At 40.9% G+C, this 27724-nt stretch overlaps 1 protein-coding gene across 2 annotated transcripts; it reads left to right on the plus strand.

Annotated features, from left to right (window-relative positions):
* The first annotated feature begins 5918 nt into the window (after positions 1-5918).
* On the plus strand, positions 5919-10076 carry MAGEL2 (MAGE family member L2). 2 transcript variants are annotated; one of them, XM_077122373.1, is made up of 2 exons: positions 5919-7489; positions 7544-10076. In XM_077122373.1, exons 1-2 carry the CDS (start codon positions 6089-6091, stop codon positions 9638-9640), a joined length of 3498 nt encoding a protein of 1165 aa, XP_076978488.1. In that variant the 5' UTR covers positions 5919-6088; the 3' UTR covers positions 9641-10076. The 2 variants fall into 2 exon arrangements, with proteins under 2 accessions (XP_076978488.1, XP_076978487.1); XM_077122372.1 differs by having other exon boundaries at positions 5919-10076.
* Positions 10077-27724: the final 17648 nt, after the last annotated feature.

Genomic DNA, 27724 nt, shown 5'->3' on the forward strand with positions numbered 1-27724 from the left:
TAATACACATTTTGAATAACTGAGAGAACAACCAGAAATAAAAACAGTAACAATAAATAAAGGATATGTACAATATCCTCAACTAACTTGATCTAAGTGACATTTATAGAAATATACCTAACAATGGCAGACTATACTTTTTTTATGTCACACAGAATATTCACCAAAATAGATCCTATGCCAAGGCAATAAAACAAGACAATATTTTTAGAAGAGCTGAAATCCTACTGAATATATTCTCTCATCATATTAGAATCAAATTAGCAATTAATATCATTAAAATTTGTATAAAGTATCCAAATATATGTAAACTAAATAAAAACATCTAGATAATCCATAATTTAAAGAAGAAAACACAAAGAAAATTATATAATATGTTCTGTAATCAATGATAAAAAGCATAGAATGTCAAGATACATAAGATGCTGTTAAAATAGGGGCTACAGAGAAATTTATAGCTTCAAATACATATACTGCAAAAGAATAAATATTTAACATTAATGATGTAACATTTCATATTGAATATAGTTAAAAAGAATAAATCAAGACAAAGTAAGAATGAAAATAAAAGCTTAAAAATCAATTAAGTAGAAAACAGACACTAGAGAAAATTACACAAGTCAACAGTTGGTTCATTGAAAATAATTCCCTAGAAATACAGTTTTTAGAAACAGAAAATGAAATAATGAAACAAAAGAAAACTAAAAAAGATGGAAGGCAAGCGGGAAAATGTTATACATTTTTCATACATTAAAAGGATAATAAAAGGACATTGGGTCAAATTTCATGTCAATAAACTTGACAACTTAGATGAAATGGTAAAAATTTCCTTGAAAAGCAGAACTTACCCAAAGTGACAAGTGAGAATTAGAGAAACTAAATAGTGTGATTTCTTTTCAAATCAATAGTAGAGAGACAACACAATTTAGAAATGGGTAATAGAAAAAGATATGCAAAATACACAAAACAAGATACACAAAGGTACTAAACATCATTAGCCATTTTGAAAATAAAAATTATATCCACAATGATATGCCATTTCTGACCTGTTGGAATAACTAAAGTAAAAATGTCTGACTATACCAATTTTGGCAAGGATGCAGAAGAACTGGCACTCTCTTACATTGCTAATAGGACTGTAAAATTGTACGATCATCACTAGAATGACCAATTTTTTTTAAAGCCTGAGAAAAAAAAATTTTGCAAGGATTTTGAACACCTGCAATTCTCATACATTCTCTCATATGGACAACTGCTGCAGTTTCTTTGAGAGACCTCTTATGACGCAGCCATCCAACCTCTGGCTTTTACCCGAGATAAATGATGCCATGTGTCTGAAAAACAAACAAATGAACAAACTTATAAAAAAATGTCTTTTCAAAGCAGCTTTTTCCCATCATTTCACAAAATTGCTAGTAGCCCAAATGTCCATCAACAGGTATTAGACGGATTCTGGAATATAAAGACAATGAGATACTATTCAACATTAAAAAATAAACTACTGACAAATCCTACAGCTGAGTTAAATCCCCTGGAATTATGTTGAACAGACAAAATTGTGTGGTTTGAAGCCGTTTCTACCTCAGAAAATGCAGTGTTCTTTTATTCATTCTTGTGGGTGCAGACCTATTGTGGGTTAGGTTATTTCGAAATAATCTTTGGGTTAGGTTATTTCTAAATGTGACCCACCCCATTCAAGATGGGTCATAAACCTTTTACTTGGGTCCTTTATGAGACGATAAAGTACTGAAAAAGATGAGAGAGAAACATAGAGAGAGAAACAAAACAAGCTCCCAGAGAAGCTCAGAGAGAAAGACACTGGAACCAGAAGCTGAAAGCAACTGTACCTGGGAGCGAAAGCCCAGCTGACGCTGGCCATGTGTCTTCCCATGTGGCAGAAATGCCCCTGATCCTGGCAGCCTTTCTTCAGAGCCCAGGTATTATCCTGTTGATGCCTTAATTTGGACATTTTCAAGGCCTAAGACCTGGAAATTGTAAGTTAATAAATCCCCATGTAAAAGTCTACCCATTTCCGGTATATTACACTTCAACAGCTTTAGCAAACCGAAACAGAAGCCAAGTATATAAATAATATGCACAGTACTTATTCCATTTATATGAACTTTAAGAAATGGCAAAATTAATCATGGCAAGAGAAATCAGAATGTTAGCCTTTGGGAAGCAGAGGAATTAACTGGAAAAGGGCATGATGGAAGATTCTTTGATAAAGTAAATATTCTTTATCTTGTTTTGGTATAGGCTCGTGGGGTCACAAAGCTAAACAAACAGAACAGTTGAGATCTGTGCATTTTACTGGTGTTAATTATTCTTAAAATAAAAATAGGTTTAAGCGGTATTGGTATAATTGTTAATAATGCTGGTTTTGGGAAAAATAGACCAGACTTCCAATAAAGGTTGCTGTATATTGCCAGATCTTAACCTCTTGAGGTTCAATCTCCTCATGTATAAAATGGGCTCAAACTCATGTGGTTTTTGTGAAGAATCAATAAACATAATATACAAAGCTCTTAGGGTAGGATTTTATCACATAGTAAGCATTCAATAAAGAATAGCTATACTATTTTAGTGAGCTCCTTACAAATCTTCTTTTGAATGTCTGTACTCTTGATATGACCTATGCTTTTTTCTTTTAATGATCTTCCTGCCTTTCCAACTTGTCTATTTGGAGAACAACCATGAATATTTCACAGCTTCTGATTCATTTGTTTTCATTTTCTTTGCCACAGCCAGCATCCCAATCCCCCACACTTCAAGAAGAAGTGAGTACTCAGTTGTTTGCATCATCTATGACCAATATGAATTTTTAGTATTGCAACAATATTTTACTGCACTAAAGCATATAAATATCCCTAAATGAGTATGAGACTCTGTGACACATTTTTCTCTGTAGCTCTGCACATAGCATAGAACTGGCTACATGGTGAAGGCTTAATAAAGTGTGTTTCATAAATGATCCTGGAGTTTGTGAAAATGCTAACTGATTATTTATCTGGAAATAACACCAAGTTTAACAGCTAAAGCAGAGAAAAAAATATGCACTTCCGGCGCTAATGTTACACTTTCATTCAGCGTATCCTTACTGACTGCTCAAATGAGCTGGGATACAAGAATAAACAAATAAGCCCAGCTTCTATAGTAGTTGTCTTGTTGCGGCAAGCCGGAACAAAAAGTATACAGATTCTATATAAACTTGGGACAAAAATTTTTTATCCTTAGGTTCCCTTCCCCCAATATTATCAATGACTTATTTTAACCTTTCATTATATATTTATGAAAGACCTGCAAATCTTTTCTAACTAGACCAATATTCAGTGGATGTTTTGAATTTGTGATCTTCTTCTTGTCACCTTGAGTTTTCAAGCTGTTTCATGGAGAAGCAAGTAAAAGAAAATTTGACACCTGGTTGAGATGTACTGAGGAGGCTTTAGTAAGCCAGAAGACACCACAACAAGAAGGGAATTTTTGGAAACCTATTTATGGTTGTGGTCTAAATTCCCCACTGGTCCCAAGGCAGATTTGGATTTTGCTGCTATTAGGGCAATCAGTTTTCACAGAGGAGCTATATTTCCCTTAGTTCCTCAGGTATATTTTATGTTCAGGGTAGATATATTTTGGGTCACTAGATTGAGACAATCATTTTAGCAAACTGTTTCTCAAAATAGGCAGATATGTTTACCAGGGGGAACATAAACTCAATTTACCTCTTTTACTGTTTTGAACAGAATCACTGGATCTTATGTCCCAAATTTTCTCTCCTATTTAAAGAATGTTACCAAGGAGTTGCAAAGGGGCTGTTGGATGACTTGATTACCTTCCATCTGTAATGATGCCTACACGGTTTTTCCCCCTTCACGATGCCAGTTACTAACTTTTTGGCTGCTTAATGCAGCATTCAGCTCCAAAATCAGTGAGGAGAACCAAGCCCTAAAGGCAACATTTATTGTGCGGAATGACCCACAGCATGGGTGTCTGAGAGGCAATACTTTCATAATCCTGAAAAGGACGGAATTACTGGAATAACTCAATCTTTGATGAGTTTATACTTTTGAATTAGAGGAAGAAACGGTACATTTAACGAGAGTACAAATATCATAGGCTGCAAAATGGGTTGACTTCCAGAAGCCATCCACAGTCAGAAACTTTCACGTGGCAGAGTTGGCGTAGGGGAACATAAGGGTTATGTGTGTAAGTTGTCCCTTCTGAAGTATTTCTAAACCCCATGAAATGGTGAAGTCCTATATGACTGTGTCATGTTAGCACAAGGGAGAGACCTAGGAACTGCAAACATAGCAGCCTCCACTCAGTAGAATTAGCTTTCTGCATGCCAGACCATGCGTCCAAGTAGTGAATGGCCTTCTCTGGATATACACAGCAGTGACATATCACCAGACACCCAGAATGAGCTGTGTGTCTTGGAGAAAAAAAATGTTCCTAGGGGATAACAACCCTGGATTCTCATTCCTTCAATACCCCAAAAGTCACCAGAATCCCTCCCCCCACACCTTTTCTTCTCTCAATTAAGGCAATATAGAACCTTGATAGTATTTAAATGCCTTCTCTGGGGGTATGTAAATTACCCCAGATTTGAGGAACACTGGTTAAGGAAGATTCCTTAGGAGGATCGGCAAATGGCCTTCATCATCCTTTTCTGCCCCCTTGTGGCATCTTCCATGCTTTTTATCACTGGAATCTTCCCCTAGGCTGTGAACAGCCTCTTCGAAATCAAACATCCTTGATATGTGGTGTATTTCCAGAAAGTTGCCCGAATAAACTGACTGTCTCTTCTTTTCAGCCTAAAACAGAATAGGGCTATCAAATAATCTTGATATGTTCTGGGGCATCATCTGTCCTATTTTTAAACTTATTTTTTCATCAGTAGATTTCCCAGAAATTTTGTATTTTGTTCATCTGTTTTTCCTATATAGCGATCTTGGATTATTTTTCACCCATTTTATTATTTTCTAGTACATTTTTTGTTTTCCTTATCACAATTTCTTTCCTTCTCTGCAACTGATGGACAAAACAAAACAAAACTCTATTCCCTCATTTCAGCCATCCCAAAGGAAGTTTTCCTCATAGTAAAATGCTCTCTTCCATTGATTTCTGGCATGTCTTACTTTCTGGGATTTCTTTTTTTCACTCTCTACTCCTTGTGATCCTTTTTTCTCTGAATGTCTCTAAAAGGCTTGTATTCGTAAAGATACTTTCAGGAGCTCCTTGGTGTCCTGTACCTTTCACTCAATACTCTTCGGTAAACACATTTTTTTTTTCCCCCACAGCTTTAATCTCATAATGAGTACTGGACCTTGACTTCTACTTCGGACGTCTTCTGAACCCCAAGCTGTTACAGGAGAGTGTCTACAGGGCATCTCTCCTTGGCAGTCCCACTGCACAGCAAATGCCCTACGTCCGAATCAAAACTATTCATCATCTCTTCATGTGCCTCCCACTGTGTCCCTAAGAGAGGAAATGGCACCAACAACTTCCACTTCCCCAGGACAGAAATATGTGTGCCTTCTCCATCTCTTTTACTCTTAAGTCAAATTGTAATAGCTATGTATTACACCTCCTAAATCTCTCCTACATACACACACTTCTTTCATCCTCCAACTCCTATCTGAGCTCAGACCACACCATCTTTCCCTTCTGGATGCCTTACATGCCGGTGGTCTGTCTCCCCTCCATAATGCACAACAGTGATTCTTCCAAAACCTATATCTGTTCCTGTCACTCCCTTGTGAAAACCCATGCATGAAGAGTCTGAGCAGGCTGCATTTGGGGACTGGACAGAGTGAGAAGGGATCTTGTGTCAGCCAGGACTTCTGGTAGACGCCCCTATGCTCTATCCACTTGTGGTGGTCGGGGGCGGGGAAGGGGGCGGGATTGAGCCCCCTTCACCCCTCCTCCTTACTGCGGAAAGCTGCAGAGCTAGCAGCACTCACTTCCTATTCAGCATTCAGCGGGGAGGGAGCCTCTGAGCAGCCACGTAGGCATTCTCTTCTCTCTGGAGGAAAAGGCCCAGCAGCTGTCGGAGGAAAAGGCCCACCAGCTGTCAGAGCAAAGGGACATGTCGCAGCTAAGTAAGAATCTGGGTGATTCGAGTCCCCCGGCGGAGGCCCCCAAGCCTCCGGTCTATAGCCGCCCTACGGTTCTGATGCGGGCCCCGCCCGCCTCTTCTCGGGCTCCACCAGTCCCTTGGGATCCACCTCCGATTGACTTGCAGGCTTCACTGGCCGCTTGGCAGGCACCTCAGCCTGCCTGGGAGGGCCCGCAGGGGCAACCGCCTGCCCCAGTGGCTGCACTGGCCCAGCCTCCGAACCTAGGGGGCCCAATGGTCCAGGGTCCACCTCTGGGAGGCCCGATGGGCAAGCCTCCGACTCCCGGAGTCCTGATGGTCCATCCTCCTCCTCCTGGAGCCCCGATGGCTCAGCCTCCTGCTCCGGGAGTACTGATGGTCCATCCTTCGGCTGCGGGAACCCCCATGGCCCATCCTCCTCCTCCGGGGACTCCAATGGCCCACCCTCCCCCTCCAGGGACCCCAATGGTACACCCACCCCCTCCGGGGACCCCAATGGTGCACCCTCCCCCTCCGGGGACCCCGATGGCCCATCCTCCCCCTCCGGGGACACCGATGGCCCATCCTCCCCCTCCGGGGACACCGATGGCTCACCCTCCCCCTCCGGGGACACCGATGGCCCATCCTCCCCCTTCGGGGACACCGATGGCCCAGCCTCCAGCTCCTGGAGTCCTGATGGCACAGCCTTTGACGCCGGGAGTACTGATGGTCCAGCCTCCTCCTCCTCCGGGAGCCCTGATGGCCCAGCCGCCTCCTCCGGTAGCCCCGATGGCCAAGCCTCCAGGTCCCGGCGTGCTAATGATCCATCCTCCAGGTTCGAGAGCACCGATCACCCAAGCTTCAGCTTCGGGAGCCCCGATGGCACAGCCGGCGGCCCCACCTGCGCAGCCTCTGGCATCCTGGGCTCCACAGGCTCAGCCTCTGATCCTGCAAATCCAGTCTCAGGTTATAAGGGCTCCTCCGCAGGTTCCCCAGGGTCCGCAGGCCCCGCAGGCGCAGCTGGCCACACCACCAGGCTGGCAGGCCACCTCGCCGGGGTGGCAGGCCCCACCACAAGGCTGGCAAGCCACGCCTCTGGCATGGCAGGCCACACAGGTCACCTGGCAGGGCCCGACAATCGCCTGGCAGGCCCCGCCGCCCGTACGCCAGGGTCCGCCGCCCATCCGACCCGGCCCGCCGCCCATCCGACCTGGCCCGCCGCCGGTGCGCCAGGCCCCGCCTCCGATCCGCCAGGCCCCGCCGCTGATCCGCCAGGCGCCGCCGCCTATCCGGCCAGCCCCGCAGGTCCTGGCCACCCCGCCGCCGCTCTGGCAGGCCCTGCCGCCCCCGCCGCCCCTGCGCCAGGCGCCGCAGGCTCGGCTGCCCACGCCGCAGGTGCAGTCGGCCCCGCAGGTGCAGTCGGCCCCGCAGGTGCAGGCGGTCCCGCAGGTGCAGGCGGTCCCGCAGGTGCAGGCGGTCCCTCCGGCAGCACAGGTGTCCGCGAGGGCTCCCGCGGGTCCGCAGACGCCCCAGGTCCCGCCGCGGGCCCCGCAGGCCGCACACTGCCCGCCCATCATCTGGCAGGCCCCCAAAGGCCAAGCCCCGGTGCCGCACGAGCTGCCGACGTCGATGGAGTTCCAGGAGGCGCAGCAGGCCCAAGCCCTCGCCTGGCAGGTCCCGAAGGGTCCAGGGCACTACTGGCAACCCCTACCCGCGCAGGAGGCCCAGCGACAGGGCCCTCCGCTGGTCCAACTGGAGCCGCCCTTTCAGGGGGCCCCGCCTTCCCAGAAGGCCCTGCAAATCCAGCTACCCGCCCAGCAGGCCCAGCCCTCGGTCCCGCAAGCGGAGCTGCCCGCGTTGCAGCTCCAGCCCTCCTGGCAAGCCCCACACGGGGCCCTCCAGGCCCAGCCCGCAGCTTCCCTAGCGGCGGCAAATTTTCACGTGGGTTCCGCTAAATCACTGATGACTCCCCCATCAGGTGAATCCAGGGCCTCTTCGATAGAACGTAGGGGTTCCTCAAAGGAACGCAGGACCTCTTCCAAGGAGCGCAAGGCTCCTTCTAAGGACCGCATGATCTTTGCTGCCACTTTTTGTGCTCCACGGGTAGCGTCTGCTACCCGGGCACACCTGCCAACTGCCTGGAAAAACTTGCCTGTCACATCGGAGACTTTTACTGCCACCTCAAGGGTCTTTCCCGCTACCTCCCAGGTCCAGCTTGCCTCGTCTAATGCCTTTAAGGGTCCGTCTGCCACCTCAAAGACGCCGAAGTCACTGCCACTTGCTCTGCAGGATCCATTTGCCTGCGCTGAGGCCCTGCCTGCGGTCTGCTGGGATCCACAGCCCACCTCCCATGCCTCACAGGCATCAAAGGCAGCATCCACCATCCTGATGGCTACAGCAGCTGCCCCCCAGGCAACGGCCACCACTGAGGGGATCTCGAAGACCACCGAGGAGCGTCGCCCTGGCAAAGTCACACGGAAGAAGAAGCATCTGGATGGGGGAAAGGACAGCAGGGGCCAGTTGTTGGCCCTGCATGATTGGCAGGCCCCGAGGCCCTGGGAAAATCTAAACTTGAGTGACTGGGAGGGTCGAAACCCCACCCATGTCCTAGGTGACTGGGAAGCCCCATGCAATTCCCGTGGCCTGAATGGCTGGGAGGGCCCAAGTACCTCCAGGATCCTGAGTGGCTGGGAAGGGCCGGGCACATCCTGGGCTCTGAGTGCCTGGGAGTGCCCAAGCACTGTGAGGGCCCTTAATCTCTGGGAAAGCCCAGGGAGCCCTGAGCGTATGATCATTTCTGAAGCCCCAAATCTCTCTCAGGGGCACACCCAGGATGAGCCCAAGATGGAGAGTCAGCCATTGTCTCCCTTGGATGAGAGAGCAAATGCATTGGTGCAGTTTCTCTTGGTCAAGGACCAAGCCAAGGTGCCCATCAAACGCTCGGAGATGGTGAAAGTCATCATTCGTGAATATAAAGATGAGTGCTTAGATATCATCAACCGAGCCAACAGTAAGCTAGAGTGTTTCTTTGGTTATCAATTAAAGGAAATTGATCCAAAAAACCACTCTTATATCATCATCAATAAGCTGGGACATCATAAAGATGATCCAGTGGCATCCTATTTTGACACACCCAAGCTAGGTCTCCTGATGGTGATACTGAGTCTGATTTTTATGAAAGGCAATTGTGTCAGGGAGGAGCTCATGTTTGATTTTCTGTTCAGATTAGGGTTGGATGTCCGGGAGACACATGCTTTCTTTGGAAACACGAAGAAGCTCATCACTGAAGTGTTTGTAAGGCAGAGGTACCTAGAGTATAGGCGTATCCCCCACACAGAGCCAGCAGAATATGAGTTCCTCTGGGGCCCCCGAGCATTCCTCGAAACCAGCAAGATGCTTGTCTTGAGGTTTGTAGCCAGGCTCCATAAGAAAGATCCACGGTCTTGGCCATTCCATTACCTTGAAGCGTTGGCAGAGTATGATGCTGAAGATTTGGAAGAGGATGAGGCAGGATCCGGTGATAATGCCGGGGGCCCCCCCACCAGCAGTTCCCCTCCCCGCTAATAAGGTTATCAGAGATTGTTCTTTTCAGCACTGCCCCCTGGCCAAAGGCCACTGACAGGGTGGGGGAACATTTTTGTTTCTGGTGTTTATGTTCCAGTTGTATGTGTGTAAGTTTGGATTTTTCCATTTGGTTTTGTATCTGCCAAAGCTTTGTATATTTTAATGTGGTGTTGATTTCAATTGGCTACTGTTCTATTTGGCATTTTTGCATTTATATTTTGAAGTGAGATCTGTGGTTTTCCTGTTTTGTGTTATAATTGTTATGTTTTGGTATCAGAGTTGTGCTGGCTTTGTGAAATGAATCAAGAAGCTATCCATCTCATGCTGATACAGATTATGTAGTATTGAAATAGTTTGTTCTTTGAAAGTTAAAATGACTCACCAGTAAAAATTGTCTGCAGAAAAATAAATATCTATATCTCTATATATATATACTTTCAGCAAAACATGGGACTGTCTGTCTTTATTCTTATTTGCACTCTTGATGATGGCAGCCAAGTTTAACCATATTCTCTGAATAGACAGAAGACAAACACCAATACTAGTGATAGAATAAATCACAGAATGAAAGTGTTTTCCAAGGATAGTGCTATATTCATCCTTATAATGAGGCAGTGTGGTTGATGATGAAACCTAAGATTCCTATTAAACCAAAGGTAAATATGGGTTATATACCTGAGCCAAAATTTTACAAGGCAGTGAGGCTGACTGAAGAAGGAGTCCAACAGAATTCTCACAATAATCCTTCAAAGTAGGCATTATCATTCTCATTTTATAATTGAGGGGCCAAGGCTCAAGAAGAGTAATTAAATTGCATATGTTGATGCCAAGTTAATGGAATGATAATTTGAAGTGGAAAATGTCCAGGTGATATGGAAAAAGGAGAACCATTTGCCTGCATAGACCACAAATATCGAGGTTTGTTTGCTACATGGAAGAATTGACCAAGGGGGCATTTGCAAATGTTGTGTTCCACGGTGGGTGTTCAGCAGCTCAGATTTGGGATTCAAAGGAGAACCATGGAACCGATGGTTGAAGCTCCAGGTTTGATAACATGCTGACATTGGGGTACAAATATACTCCCAGAAGAATATACAGACTTTTAACAGAAGCAAAAACCAGGCTTCAGTGAACTAGGAACTGTGCAGATTTTGGGTGGAGGGATTCCTAGCTACGTAGACATTTTAATGTCGGGATTAATGTCGGAAAGTTCCCGGGGGGGAAAACCCTAATTAGGGCAGTCAGTGGGCAGTGCTAAACAGCTGCAGGCAGCCCCTGTGTGGTGTGGGTGGTGAACGAATGGGGGAGTAAATTGGCCTGAGTGGTTTTGGGAGAAAAATTTCTGCACATACCAAGCTGGTACATACAAAGGGACTTGTCTTGAGGTTACCACTCTCCTTATGTGGAATGGGAGAATCAGCCGTGCTCAACAAGAAAACCAACTCCGTTCTCGGTGCAAAGAGTTAAGTCTCAGGTGAGATAAGAGGCTATGATGGAATTCTTCTGCCACCTAGTGGCAAGTCCCTGTTTCTGTCTCTCCTTATTTTCGGCTCCAGGCTTCTGTAGCAGCTCTTGCCCCAGGATTCCACCCAGGATACCTTGGTTGCACCTACTACCTGCTTCATAAACTTTACCTATGATGTTACCTGCATCTATGCCCAAACGTTCCTTCCTTCCTTTTACATATATTGTAGGCATAGGTAAAACCTCTTACATTAAGCACTTAAGGTTAGAATCTGATCAAATTTGTGAAGATATGCTAATCATGAAAATTATTATTTTTTTATTAAAAAAGATACCAAAGTAGTCAAATAGTCTACTGAAAGTCCTAAGAAAGGACAGCTAATATCTTGCAAACAAATGCAGCAAACAAAATTCAGGAATAAATGAAAATACAGAGTCAAAAGTGTGGAACGAGTTGAAGATCCACTTATTTGAAAGTGTTAAAATATAGATAAATGCAGTGTAAAGCTTTTTAATGGAGAATGGAGAAAAAGCAAAACCACTGTAAACAGTGGGCAAGAGGTAGTGACTGAAAAAAAAGAAATACAAGTAGAAAAAAAACATTGAAAATTGTTCCACCTATTAATATTTAAAGGCAGAAATATTAGCCAAATAGTTCTCATTTATTAAACTGACACTGAATAAAATAAAATACCATGGAACATACAACATAAAGCTGGTGTGAAAACAGCACCTTTACACACTACTCATGGAAATATAAATTATTACAACCTCCCTGAAATCATTTCAGTCAAATGCATCTTCAAGTGTTTTAATACTATTGATACTATTTTACTTAGAAATTCCACATACTGTAAAATATTGAATGGAAATAATATGCAGGGACAGCAAAGACATCTTCCCAAGTGAGCTGCTCATGAAAGTGGAGGACATATATTAAGTTATGAATGTTGCCATCTACACACAACCCTACTAATGTCTGGGTAGTTCAGCAAGTTTCTGCTGACAAGACCAAAGGTTTCCTGGAGAAACAGTTCACAGTTTTCTCCAGCACATGGAAAATGGGAGTCTGAGCACCCAGAAGTACAGGATGGAAAGCTATGGAAACTTATAGCTGAAAAATTTATAAGTGGCTGCTACTCAATTCCACCAGGGCCATAAAATGAGCTTGATAAATGCCATAGCATGTTACGCTGCATAATGTCCCAGTGGAAAAAAAAATGGCAACATAGTTTTTAAAGGAACTGGATCTAGTGTACTGCTGTATAAGGTGTAAAGTCATAAGCATGCTAATGCCAGGATATTATATAAAAAAAATATTATTGAATTTTCGAATAGCTTCCTTTTTCTATGCTTTATTAGTTTGTTAATGCTGCTGGAAATGCAATACAACAGAAATGGGTTGGCTTTTGTAAAGGAGTTTATTAAGTTACAAGTTTACAGTTCTAAGGCCACAAAAAAAAATGTCCAAAGTAAAGCATTCAGGGAAGGATACCTTGATTCAAGAAAGGTTACGGGTCCAGAACACCTGTGTCAGGTGAGATGGTACATAGCTGGCAGTCTTTGGCTTCTGGTTTCAAATAGCTTCCCCAAGGGCATTTTCTTTCTCCATCTCCAAACATCTGGGTCTTGGGTGGCTCTGAGCTTTCTCCAAAATGTTTCCCCTTTTTAAAGACTCCAGTAAATTAATTAAGACCTACCTTGAATGGGCAGAATCACATCTCCATCTAATCAAAATATCATACAGTAGTTCAGTGGTAGAATTCGTGCCTGCCATGCGGGAGACCCGGCTTCGATTCTGGGCCCATGCACTTCCCAAACAAACAAGCAAGCAAACAAATGAAAAACAAAGCAAACAAAATTCAACAAATGGTGCAGCAATAAGAGGATAATCACATAGAAAAAGAATGAAATGTGACCCCTGCCATACAGCATACAACATTGCCCGCAAACAATAATGAATAATTGTCCCTGTGGTTGACTGAGCATTCACTGGATGGCAATCTCAGTCCCTACAGCCTCAATAAGTCCCAGTATACTGGCTAGCTGAGTCACATGTTATTTGTTTATCTTCCATGCTATAGGTACATCCACAATTTGAACCTTCACATCTACTATAAGATACTAGAAAGTATTGTAGGATCGTAGCTTACACTCTCTTACCTAGAAGCCAAAAATCTAGGAACCATCTCCTTCAACTGATCAGTTATCCTGTCATGCTAGCTTTGCCACCTTGTATAGTCAGTATTCTCCCTTTTGTCCTTTCCTGCTGCCGTCATTCCTCCCCGGAATTGGCTGCTACCTTTACATGGTCTTTACCTTTAGTAAGGCCCTCCAATCGAGCTTCTACATTGGTCATCCAAGTTGTCTCTGTGCCTTGATTTCACAGAGGTGCAAACCTCATAATCCCTCACCTGGTTTAGAGCATTTGAAGGCTCCCACCTTTCCTTGGAGTAAGAGCTCACTCTCCTCAGCTCATTTCCCTCATCATTAGGGTGAAGGAAAAGCTGTTTCGAGTTATGTTAACCTAAATAGGAATCTACAAATAGGGTCCCTGCTGGATGATTTAAAGAATCCTTAGTTGTCTCAGTGTAAATGACCTGATGCTATAAGCTGCCAGCTCACCTCCTAGTAAGACTTTTTCGAATGCTGTCACTTGTTCAAAGAGATAATTCAGCGTGGGAACCATGGTAAACAGAGGGAATGGTGGTGTGTGATTAACCAGCAATAATCACAGAAGCACTTCCTGGAATTAGTAGACTTCCTCAGGCATGCTCTAAAATGCTCAGTCTTCCCCTGAAATACAGCTGGCTGGAACTACAAAGCTGTGGAATCTGAATGCTGGCTTTGTTAGTTTCTGTGAGATATGTTTAAAAATGTGATCAATCTTGAAAAAAAAAGATATATTCACAAGACATTTACCCCAATGTTTATATCTTACATTGCTATAGTAAAATAGCAAATGAAGAAAAGTGACATTGGTTCAGTGTGTATATATAGTTCAAGGTCAGTTTGTTATGAATAGATTTGTGTAACCACTGTTACCTGATAAAGATGATGAGTTCTCTGTCTTATGCGCTCAGTGAACAATTCCTGATACACCGGGGTTTCAAAGACAGAAAGAGTTTATTGCTAGGTATGAAGCGGGAGACATAGATGTCCTATCAGCCCCCAAATCTGTCTCTCTGAACTGCAGTAATTCTGGTAGTTTTGTAGTGTCAAAACATGAGCAAGTTTTAGGATAATAAGCACAATGGCTCCTGATGATGTAATTAGAGGGGATCTAATTATCGAGCATATGCAGATTAATTACATGCTTTTTCACAGAACGTATGTTAAGAAAATGGTGGCCTTAATATGATGCTGGGTATGACTTTTAGTATTATACTGAGGTATAGGTGATGTACAGGTTAAAGTCTAAGCTACCATGCATGTCAGGTGGGCCCATTTTGGTCAGATCCAGCTTCAGTTATCAAGATAACTTTGGACTTGGGTTAGGTTAGCTCTGGGCTGACCCAAGACCCCTAAATAAACTTTAGGGGCTGTCTTTAGTGATCACAAGACTCTGAACTTGAAAAACTGGATTAAATGGGAGCAAGTGACGGTTAGTCACAAGGATTATTTTACAATCATAAGGGTACAAGATAAAGACTATACAATCATCATTAGAGATCAAGGCAGCTGGATTACAGTTCAGAGATTTCAATTATTTCCTTCTGTCTATTCTATTGTATCATAAAGTAAAAAATGGAATACATACATACGTATATATAAATGGATTCAGTAATCCTAGTCATCTCTTAGATCCAAACTTCTTTGATTACACCACTACATGATTTCCCTTTAGAGTAATATCCATCCCAGATCCCTAACTGGCAACCACTACTCTGCTCTCAATCTATAATTTTGTTATCTCAAGAATGTTATATAAATGAAGTCATAAAGTAATCTTTTGGATTATTTTTTGTTTTCACTCAGCGTAATGACCTTGAATGAAGTTCAAGTTGTATATAATAGAAGTTGTGTATATTAATAGTTCTTTCCTTTTTAATGCTGGGAAAATATTGCCCTTTTGCAGGACATTTTGTTTGTTTCTGGCTTTGGGCTACTACAAACAAAGTTGATATGAAAATTTGTGCACATTTTTGTATATGGACATAAGTTTTTCATTTATCTAGGATTTGGATAGATATTCATGAGTACCATTGTTGAGTCATAAGTTAAGTATGTATTTAGGTTTTTTAAGAAACTGCCAAACTATTATCCAGTTTGGCTGCATATTTTAAATTCCTACTGACAATGTAGGATATACTCATTTTCTCAGCATCCTCACCAGCGTTCAAAACTGTGGCTTTTTTTCAACTTAGCTGTCCTATTAAATTTGTACTGATATCGTTGTGGTCTTAATTTGGATTTTCCTAATGACTAGAGAGGTTGAACATGTTTTCACATGAAAATGTGTCATTTACATGTTCTCTATGTTGAAACATCTGTTTATATCCTTTGCTCATTGTCTAAGTGAATTTTTTTTTGTTTTATAGTAGCAAGTTTTGAGATTTCTTTATATATTCTATAGATGAGTCCTTTATTGTACATGCGATTCACAAGTATTTTCTCTCAAGCTGTTGTTTGATTTATCATCATCATAGCAAGACCTTTAACAGAACAAATGTTTTAAATTTTGCTGAAAATAGAATTTAGTGATCTCTTTTTTATGGTCATGAAGAATTTCTCCTGTTTTCTTCCAAAAGACTTATAGTTTTATATTTAAATCAGAATACATTTGAGTTAATTTTGATAAGAGATATGAAGACTAAACAGAGAGGGTGTTTTGTTTTGTTTTGTTTTTTACTTCAGATGTCCAATTTTCCAGTAACATTTATTGCAAAAGCTATCCAATGAATTGATTTGTGTCTTTGTAAAAGGTCACTTGGTATAGTTGTGTGGACTGTTTCTGAGTCTTTAATTTTGTCTCATTTTATATATATATATATATATATATATATATATATATATATATATATATGTCTATCCTTCTGCCAGCAGCACACCATCTTGTTTCCTGTAGCTAAATAAGTCTTGAAATTGAGAACTGTGATTCTTCCTATGTGATTTTTCTGTTTCAAAATTGTTTTAGCTATTTTATTTCCTTTGGATTTCCATAGACAGTTGATCACTATTATTTGCATATTCCTTATTTGTGAATTCACCTATTCACTAAAATTTATTGTATTGTAAAATCAATACTCAGAGTGCTTTTCAGTCAGTTGTGGGAATAGAGCTGAAAAAATTTCAATCACCCAACACACACATTCCCAGCTGAGGTCAAGCAAGGGAAACCTCTGCCTTCTTGTTCCTGTAAACAAGTGTCCTTCATGCAGTCTGTTTACTACCTTGTTTCTCACATTTTTGTGGTGATTTTTCTGTTTCAAATGCCTTCCAAGTGTATTGCCGAAATACTGTCTTTTGTTCCTAAGCACAAGAAGAATGTGATGTGCCTTACAGAGAAAATGCAGGTATTAGATAAAACTTCATTCGGGCATGAATTATAGTGCTATTGACTGCGAATTCAAAGTTAATGAATAAGCAATATATATTAAATAAGGGGCCTTTAAACAGAAACACACATAAAACAAAACTATGTATTGAATTGGCTGATGAAAATGCTATAATCAGCTTCTCAGAGGAGCATAATCTTGTGCTGCCTCTAAGAGCAAAGGTTCAGTAATTCAGTGTTCATAGTGACTTTATAGAACACAACTATGAATAATGAGAATCAACTGCATTTTAAAATAATATGGTCTATGATCTATAAAATATCTTCATAGGAATTGTCAAAAGATGGCAGAGCAGGAGCTCCAGGATTAAGTCTCTCTACAAGAACAACTATTAAAAAAGGTAGAATCTGTCTGAAACAAATATTTTGAAACTCTGGAATCCAGTAGAACAATGTACAGCATCCAGAGAAGAGTGGAAGAGTCTTGTAAATTATGGTAAAGACTAATAAATTGCTCTCTCTTCGTGTGGTGGATACCAGTGCCAATCTCTTGGCACTCACCCCATACTCACTTGGCAGGCTGCCATGGACTCCAGCTAGCTCACTTGTGACAGAAAGGAATGCAAAAATCCACTTCCTCAAGGTCAGATATGGGCAGGGCCAATAGCTGATCATGGCTTTTGATTAGCAATTCAGATCCCTGGAGTCCTGGCTCTAAGGGCAGCATTGTTCCAGTCCCATACCACATAAAGGGCAATTTGAAGTCAGTCTGCATCCCCTTCATGAGTCCCTGGCCTTGTTCCAGCTGTGAGATAGCTGACTTGGAAAACATGATGCTGACAGCCCCCACCCTACCAGAATTTGCCTTCTAGGCAAAAGCAGTTTGAAACTTCAATAAATGCAGTGAAAGAAACTATTCAGGGGGATGGCCAAGGGCAAAGGTAACCTGGTTTAAACACTAGTAGAATATAAAAGCTCTGTTTCCTGGGAATAGAAGGGACATTCAAATACCTGTAAACAAAGGAATGCCACTGCATCTAACAGTCCCAGAAAAGACATGGAGCACCCTGCACTTTGAATTTATCTTAGGCAAACTTCCCTGATAGGGTGTCTGGCATTCCAGAAACTCCCTTTCCCATCACCTGTAGGTCACAAAATCAATAAACAGACATCACAGAAAATTAATCTCAGAGTTAACATTTTAAAATATTAAAATATAGAGTATGGAGCAAAAGAGTACAAGAACCAAGAAATGATGGCCCGTCAAAAGGAAGAGGATAAAAATCCAGGAAAAACACCAGTAAAGAAAGCTAGACTGTGGACATACTGAACAAAGACTTTAAAATAGATCTTAAAAAATGATCAAGAACATGAAGGAAAATACAGACAAAGAACCAAAGGATATCAGGAAAACAATGAATGAAGAATATGAGAATATTAGTAAATAGAAAGAAATTGTTAAAAGGAGTCAAATAGAACCACTAAAGTTGAAGACCACAATGTCTGAAATGAAAAATGTCCAGGAGAGCTTCAAAAGAAGAAAGAATACATGAACGTGAAGGCGAAATAATTGAAATGAGTCAGGCTGAGCAGAAAAAAGAAAAATATATATACATAAACAGAAAATAACCTAAGAGACTTCTGGCTCATCATCAAGTGTACTAACACATGCATTACGGGAGTTCCAAATGGGGAAGAAAAAGAGAAAGGGGCTAAAGGAATATACAAAGAAGGAATGAGAGAGAACTTCTCAAATATAGCAAAAGATGTGAATATGCACATCGAAGAAGCCCAGAACCGCTAAACAGGATTAACATGAACAAAAATATAATCCAACATATATCTGTCAAACAGTAAAATGCAAAGGATAAGGAGAGAGCTCTGACACTGCAAGGGAAACACAATGTCTTATGTATAAGGAACTCAATTCTATTGAGTGTTAATTTCTCATCACAAGCCATGGAGGCAAGAAGGCAATGGTTTAAAATACATTAACTGCTGAAAGAAAACAACTATCAACAAAAGATTTTATTTTCAGTGAGAATTTCTTTAAAAAAATTAGGGAGAGAGTAGACAGCCCCAGATAAGCAAAAGCTGAAGGAGTTCATCACCACTAGGCCTGCCCTACAAGTAAGGCTAACAGGAGTTCTTCAGATCACAAGGAAAGGCCAGGAGATGGGTAAAGGGAACCATGTGGCCAAACATAAATGCCAGTACTATTGTATTGCCTTTTCTGGCCTGCAACTTCACTTCTTATTTCCTAATAGTTGCTGAAATATTATTCCATAAAATATAATGATAAATCTATGTTTTGGGATATAGAAGGTACAAATATATAATTGGTAACAAGTACAAAAGAAATGTAGGGGATAGAAGTGTATAGGATAAGTGTATGTGAATGCTATTGATAACAATGCTATTTTGGTACCAATCTGAATATGTTTTGTATTTTGAGGATGTTAAATTTTAATCCCATGACATTCACAGGGATCATTTATGAAAAATATATCTAGATAGAAATGAGGAGGCATTTAATATGGTACAACACAAAGAAACAAATAGTAAATAAAGTAGGCATTAATGGAAGAATTTAGGGGCAGAAAAGGGATAAGACTTACAAAGTTTAAAGAGCAAATGGCAGAAGAAAATCCTGCATTATCAGTAATGACTTTACCTGTATATGCATTGAACTCTCCAATCAAGTGGCAGAAACTGGCACAATGGATATAAAAGAATGCCAAAGGAAGGAATAGTTTGAAAGTGAAGAGACACAAAAAATGTAAACAATGCAAGTAGTAACCAAAGGAGAGCTGGTGTAGCTAATCTAATATTGGATAAAATAGACTTTACATAAAAAACAATTACAAGGGATGAAGACAACCATAAGTACTGATAAAGGGTACAATTCAACAGGAAGATGTAACAGTTATAAATATATATACTCTTAACAGCAGACCCCCAAAATATATGAAGCAAATATAGTTTTGAAGGGAGAAATTAACAGTTCTACATTAATAAGAGAGACTTTAATACAACAATTTCAATAATAGAAAACCTAGACATAAAAATCAATAAAGAAATGTGATACTTGAATGATACTCTAAACCATACTAGAACTAACAGAAAAATATAGATTATTTCACGCAACAACATCAGAATATACATTCTTCTGGAGTGCATGTGGATCATTCTCCAATAACTTGAAGTTATTGAAATTACACAATGTATCGTCTCTGACCACAACAGAAAGAAGCTAGAAACCAATAAAAGAAGGAGATGTAGAAAATTAAAAAATATGTGGAAATTAAACAATATACTCTTAAACAAATAATGGGTTAAAGAAGAAATAGCACGGAAGTTAAGGAATATGTTGTGGTGAATGAAAATGAAGATATGAAATACCAAAACTTATGGGATGCAGTAAAGGCTGTGTCAAGAGGGAAATTTATAACCCTAAATGGTTGCATTAAAAGAGAAGACAGATTTAAAATCAGAGACCTCACCTCAAAACTGGAAGAACCAGAAAAAGAAAAGCAAAATTAATGTAAACAAGTAGAAGTAGGGAAACAGCAAAGATTAGGGTAAAAATAAATGAAATAAAGAACAGAAAAACAATACAGAGAATCAATAAAACCAATAGTTTTTTTTTAACAAATCCACAATATTGGCAAAATTTCAGATACAATAACAAAGAAAAATGAGTGAAGACACACTTTTCAGAAATGAAAAGTGGGACATTACTACCAACTCCACTGAAATAAAAAAGAATATGAGGACACTATGAATGACTGTATTCTACTATATTAGATAAACTAGATGAAATGAACAAATTCTTGAGCAACACATAAGTTAGCTACTGACTCAAGAAGAAAGGTAAGATTTCAACAAATTACAGTTATCCCTTCCACACTGAGGTGTCCTCATGATCTGGAAAATCCATGTAAAAACTTCTGGCCCTTCCTTCATATCAGAGTCTTTGCCAGTTTTCTTTGATAGTCTCTATGATCCTTTCCATTGAGCAGTGTGAGTAGTGTGCCTTAAATATCTGATTAAGAGGCTAAATGAAAGATGTTGTGGCCTGTAAATGACTTCGATGTGGAATTCATGGGATTCTGGGTGGCTGGGGGCATTGTCTAGAAGCACTAACACCTTAAAGGGCAATCCCTTGCTGGCTAGGTATTTTCTAACCTCTGGCACAAAACGCTGATGAAACCAGTCAAGGAAAAATGCTTTGGTTGTCCATACTTTTAATTGAACATCCAGAAGATAGGCAGCTGGTACTTGTCTTCTGCTTTTAAAGCTCAAGGATTAGCAGCTTTATATATCAGGGTTGTCTTTATTAAGAACTTTATGACACTGACACAAAAGAACAGAGTTACCCTATCCCCTATGGCTTTAAAACCTGGAGATCACTTCTCTTGCTGTTGTATTTCTTCTAAGGCATTTCTCCTAATATATGGCAGTTCATCAGCACTGAATATCTTTTCTGGTTTGTAGCCTTTCTCTCTAATCAGTTTCTTTAGGGCTCCAGGAAATACCCTAGCTCCCTCTTGATGGGCAGATGCTACCTTTTCTGTTAGTTTTATACTGCATAAGCTATTTTTTTTTTAATTTTCAAACCAGACTTTGCTGACCTGAAAATCCATACAAGTAGATCTTTCACCTTCATTTTCTTTTACAGAGTCATATAAGGATTTAGCCTTTTCTTGTGTGATGCCGGGTCTACCAGAATGCCTTTTAAGTAACAATCCTGCACCCAAAAGAATGTTGTACTTTCCAACCAGGAGAGATACAGATCTTGTGGTTTATGTAAAGTGATTTTCAGTTGCTGGTGTAGCTGCAGCCTTTGCATGCTGTCTGCAACTTCTGCCAACCCCCCCAAATTCCTATTTAATTTCTTATGCTGACTCATAAGAAACTGCAATGGGAGAAGTGGCAACAGTGAATGAACAACTATACTAGTAAAGAGAATGAATCAGTAATCAACAATCTCCCCAAAAAGAAAATCCCAGGACCAGAGGGCTTCCCTAGGAAATTTAGGAAAATTCCAAGAATTAAAACAAATCCTCCTCAAATTTTTCCATATAATTTAAGAGGAGGAAACACTCCCTAATTTATTCAATAATGCCAACATCACCCTTATACCAAAGCCAGAAAAAGATACCACAAGAAATGAAAATTACTGACCAATATCTCTTACAAATATAGATGCAAATGTCCTCAAAAAAATACTAGCAAACTGAATACCACAGCACATTATAGGAATAATACACCATGATTGAGTGGGATTTATACCAGGGTAAGATGGTGACTTAACATAAAAAAATAAATTAATGTAATATACCACATTAACATAAAGAAGGAAAAAAAAACGCACATGATTTTCTCAAGTAATGCAGAACAGATATTTAACAAAATCCAGCACCACTTCTTGGCAAAAACACTTAGGACACTAGGAATATAATGAAATTTCCTCAACATGATAAAGGGCATATATGAAAAACCCACGACTAACGTCCTACATTATGTTGAAAGACTGAAAGCTTTCCCTTGTAGATCAGGATCAACAAAAGGATACCCAACATCAGCACTCTTATTCAATATTGTGCTAGAAGTCCATGTTAGACCAATTAGGCAAGAAAAGAAATAAAAGTCATTCAAATTGGAAAGGAAGACACAAAACTTTATTTGCAAATGACATGACCTCTCACGCAGAAAATCTTGAGCAATCCAAAATATAGTTTTTAGAGCTAATAAATGAATTTAGCAAAGTGATAGGGTACAAGACCAACATGCAAATATTGATAGTGTTTATACACACAAGCAATGGGCAATCAGAAAAAAAAGAAATTAGAAAATTACACTTACAATAGAAAACAAAAAAATCAAGTATCTAAGAATAAATCTATCAAAGATGGAGAGGACTTGTACTCAGAAAAAAACAACACATTTCTAAAATAAATCAAAGAAGACCTAAGTAAAGGGAAGGATATTTGTGTTCATGAATTGGAAGACTAAATATTGTTAAGATGCAAATTATATCCAAAGCAATTTAAGATTAAATGCAATACTAATCAAAGTTTCAAGAACCTTCTTTGCTGAAATGGAAAAGCCAATAATCAAATTTACATGGAAGGGAAAAGGGCCATAAATAGCCATAGTCATTTTGAACAAAAATGAAGTTGGAGGACTCATGCTTCCTGATAGTAAAATGTATTACACAATAAACAGCAATCAGTATAGCATGGTCCTAGTTCAAGGACTACATATAGACCAATGGAATAAAACTGAGAGCTCAGAAATGAACCTCCCCATTTACGGTTAAAAGATTTTTGAGAAGGGGGCAAAGACCACTCAATTGGGAAAGAATACTCTCTTCAACAAATGACCCTAGGAAAACAGAATCTCTATTTGCCTAAATAAGTAAATAAATAAATAAATAAAAGACTGAGTACCCTTACCAGATACCACATATGAAAACAAACTCAAAATGGATCAAATACCTTAATATAAGCACTAGAACTATCAAACACCTAGAAGAAAACGTAGGGAAGCATTTTCAGGTCCTTGTGTTAGGCAACAGTTTCTTAGACTTTATGCCCAAAGTACAAGCAACAAAATAAAAAATTGATAAATGGGACCTCAGCAAAATAAAGCAAACAAACAAAACTTTGTTCCTCAAAGGACTCTAATATCATGAAAGTCAAATGACAACCTACATAATGGGAGATAATGTTTGGAAATCAAATATCTGATAAAGGATTAATATCCAGAATATGTAAAGAAAACCTTCAATTTAACTAGAAAAAGAAAATATCATTTTAAATGGGCAAAGTTGTGATTTTTGTGACCTAAAAAATAGGCCAAAGAATTTGAACAAGACAACTCTGTAAGAAGATATATAAATGGCCAGAAAGCACATGAAGAGATCCACAACAATGTTAGCCATCAGGAAACTGCAAATCGAAATCACAATGACATGCCATTTCATTCCCACTAGGATGGCTGCTACTTAAAAAATCAGAAAATAACAAGTGTTGGCATGGATGCAGAGAAATAGGAACACTCATTCATAGCTGGTTGCAATGTAAAATGGTGCAGCTGCTGTGGAAGATCTTTTGGGGGCTCTTTAGTGTAAGAAAATTAAGGTTAGCTTTCACACAAGATGGAGCCAGAAAGGGCTGCAGAGTAATTCAAACTGGTTTTGCAGGCAAAGCAAGAAAAGCACTTCTGATGTAAGCCTAGAATTGGCATGAAATAGATAGAAACAAAATTTAAATAAGTAAAGACCAGGGTCATTGAAATGTAAAAAGTAATCAAAAGTGGAAACCTTCTGTGGGAAACTTGAATTAGTTAGACTACCCAGATAGGCTGTAACTAAGTATCCAATCAGCAGAGACACAAGAGGGCCCTGCATGCTAAGGTTAGGATATAAATACCTGTGGCATTCTATTGTTTGGCTCACTGGCCACCATTTTTCAGGTGGGTGCTCATTCTTGCAAGATTGTGAATAAATTTTTTTCTTCTCCACAACTGGGTGAGTTCTTATTCTCTTTCAAGCACAGTGTGCTTTCTAACAATTTCTGGGCTCATCTGAGATCCAGGCCTTCAGAAGGGGACCCCCATGAAGGACAAAGAGAAGGCACAAACTGATTAAGTGGTCTCAGACTCTACCATGGTGGCCTAGCTCTGGAAGCCAGAAGGACCTGAGACCTGATACTTAAATCCACCAATTGTGAAGAAGAAAAGGGGGAAGTCTGCCTTACAGTGACCAGGCAACCCTATGCACAGAACAAGGTAAGCCTGTGTGTAAGCAAGTGCTGGAGCCGGATGAAGTGAGATGGTGCCAATACCAAGGAAACCAGGCAAGACTCAGAATGGGTAGAGGCAGTTGGCCAGCTGGGGAAAAGGGGAGGGAGCACCTATAAAATACCCCCCCCCCACCAGGAACATTCCTCTAAATGGTCCATAGGGAGAATATTGGAACATTGGCAGACCAAGGGAAAGAAAATGTACATTTGGACAAAATAAAGCATTGTGCCGCCCAATACATTCTGGCCAAAATATGGGGCAGATAAAGAATGGCTTTATGTGATATCTTTAAGGTCTTATTACACAATGGATAAAACTGGCTATACCCAAATCTCAGAACTTAAATAAAGCCTTTGAGGGGTCTCAAGGAAAAAAAAAAAAAAAGCTTAAGCTATCCAATAATTTTTAGTCCTTAAAAGGGACTTGAAGAAGCTACCCAGAGTTACTGATATTTTTTGTAATTTTCTGGTTTTGTCTCTTTGATTCAATAAAACTATTTCAAACTGGTATATGATGACTTAATGGAGAGTCAGGGTTTCTTTATAATAAATTCATTTGCCAAATGCAGGAATTGCAGACTTACTACTTATAAGAATAAAACAAATGAGTGAATAAAACTATCTTGATGTGGGAGCATTTTCCTATAGTTCAGTCTTGATAAAAGTGTCAGTGCAGGAATTGAACTACTAGGAGGGTTATGGTGTCTCCTAACAGGACCTGCCGACTACTTCTGAGCAATAATGTTGGCATTATTTGAGGTGGCAGAAAAGATGCCTGCTTTCTAATTTATTTAGGCAAGTAGCTGAGCCAAGGAGAGGTTGGATGATTAAAGAGAGACAAAGCATCCTTGGTTAAACTAAAGATGCATCTTTTCCAGCAAAATCTTGTTGGGTATTTACTTTTTTTTTTTTTTTTTGAGGAATGAACTTAAACAAAATTCCCTCTGCTTACCTGCAAAAGTTGAAGGACCAAGTAAGGTAATATTTAGGGACAGACACTGATAGTCCTGTGGCCCAAGATTGTCAAGGGGACTTGGGCTAACATTCAGAAGAAAGATCCAAAAAAATAGACAGGTAGAAGGATAAGCTACTAGGAGAATTATGAAGAAAGTCTCAGAGTGTATTTTAATTGTAATGTTTTGCTGTATTCAACTTCACTGGTGATGGTGGCCTTTAAGTTTCCTTTCTTGACTTCTACATTTTATTTTAGATGCAGAATCACCTGTTCCTTCTTTGGTGCAGGTGGGGCTTTTGTTTGTTGTTTGTCTGCTTTGAGGTGTTATTGTATAAGAGGGAGGAAGGAAGCAGTTGAGATGGGGGTGTCCAAAACTGCTCAATGTCAGGGCTGTGAAAATGGATGGTGCTGGAGTGTCAGGCACATACCCGGCCACTGAGAGCAGTTGGGATGCATGTGAGAGGGATAGGAACAGAACAGGTCACTGCCTCATGGTGCCACCTAGATCCTCCAACCCTGTGGATGCTACAGAGCCATGAATAGGAGGGCCACTGCAGGGAGCCTTGAAGCCTAGGCTGCGGCCCAGGTGGAGTCATCACAGGTGTAGATCTTGGTGATAATAGCAAATATTGAAATGAAAACTTTGAAGGCCGAAGTGGAGAAGGGTTCCATATTAAGAGCAGTTGAACATGGGTCAATCAGTCCTGAGAGCATGGGCTTCATACTCTCCCTAAGTGCCTCCTCTAAGCCCCAAACCCCTCCTCCATACATGGCCCAACCACAGGCTCCCAGGACTTCCCAGGTGCTGGCCCTCTGGGGGTAGAGACCTGTGCCAAGGTTGGGCCAGGGATGAGCTTGGACAAGGGACCAGGGCAAACTCTGGCTGAGTGTTCCCCAGGCTGCCTGCCAAGTGCCAAAAACCAGTTCACTTAGCTGAACGGCTTCCCCTGCCATGCCATTGGTGATAGTGAGTTGTGAGAAGGGAAGAGGAAAGCAGAAACAATAAGTTAAATTCATGTTGAGCATGGCCAACCACATGGTCAAAAAGGGATTAGAGATAAAGCAGGGAAGAGACAGGCAGAGGTGAGACAGAGAAACAGTCTGGGCCAGAGGGAATAAAGGAGTGAGGAGGGTACAAGATTCAGTAGGGTGTTATCACTGTGGGAAACCTGGTTGTTTCAAAGGGAAATGCCCAAATTCAAAGAAAGAAGGTTGGGGGATACCCCTAATAAATTTTAAAAATTAGGGAGGTTAAGGCCTCCTTTTCTCAAGAACCCACCAGAAGTGTTTTATAAATCTAAAGGTGGGCCCATATCTGAGAGAAATTACATTTTTGGTGGAGACTAGGGCATATCGATCTTCTGCTACCCATATCACAAAAGGGAATCTAATTCTCAGTATCTCCCTCACAGTTTCAGAGGTAAAAGCGAAAAAATTTAAGGTCCCCATTTTTCAAGCCTAGTGATATGTATTGGGAAGATAACCAAATTATAAGCCCCTTGCTGTACATTTCAGAAGCTGGGAGCAGCTTGTTAGGAAAGGACCTAATAATACCCATGGGATTGGGTAATGGGCATAATCCAAAACTACTACACAGAAGGGCAATGAGAGTGTTGCAGCATATGCATAAAAAAAACAACCCTGCAGATTGGCACTGGGAGGGGCAAGGAAAGGATACATTGGAGGAAAATAACTTCAGAGACAAAACTATGGAGGCTGGGGTCTGAAGTTGGAAGGCCTTGGTCCAGGAAAACGGACCCACCCAAGCACTTGGAGAGGGTGAGTTTGCCCTGCAGGCAGAGGATGTGCCTTCCACCTCATGGTGGAGGAGTGGTGTTGCCTCAGGCCTTGGAGAAGGTTGAGCACATTCTTTGGGAATTGAGGAGAGACTGGTTGCCACCTCATGGAGGGGTTGAGCATGTGCCCCGGAAATGGCAGAGAGACCAGGTGTGGCCCCAATGCTGGGAGAGGGTGGAGCTGAGAGGGATGTGGTCTCTCCAGTGCTCCCTAGCATTGCATTTGAAAAGAGGTGGGCCACTGTATATGCCCTTGGAAAGGGTGGGACTGCTACTTTCTAAAGCCCTGAAGATAAATAACTCTTAGACTTTAAAATCTAATAGAGTTTCCCTGCAGGTTTTCAAAACTGCTTGGGTCTGATGACCCTTGTGTTCCTTCCAATTTCTCCTTATGTAAATGGGAATGTGTATCCTATGACTGTCCTCCTTTATATGTCAATAGCAAATAACGTATTCTAAAGTTTTACAGATCCAAAGCCAGAGAAGAATTTTGCCTTAGGACAGACCATGCCAGTAGCTGACTTTGCAAAGGACTTCTTCCTTAAGAATTATGTACTGACT

This window comes from Tamandua tetradactyla, chromosome 12 (assembly GCF_023851605.1).
Source record: "Tamandua tetradactyla isolate mTamTet1 chromosome 12, mTamTet1.pri, whole genome shotgun sequence".
NCBI classification, from domain to species: Eukaryota; Metazoa; Chordata; class Mammalia; order Pilosa; family Myrmecophagidae; genus Tamandua; species Tamandua tetradactyla.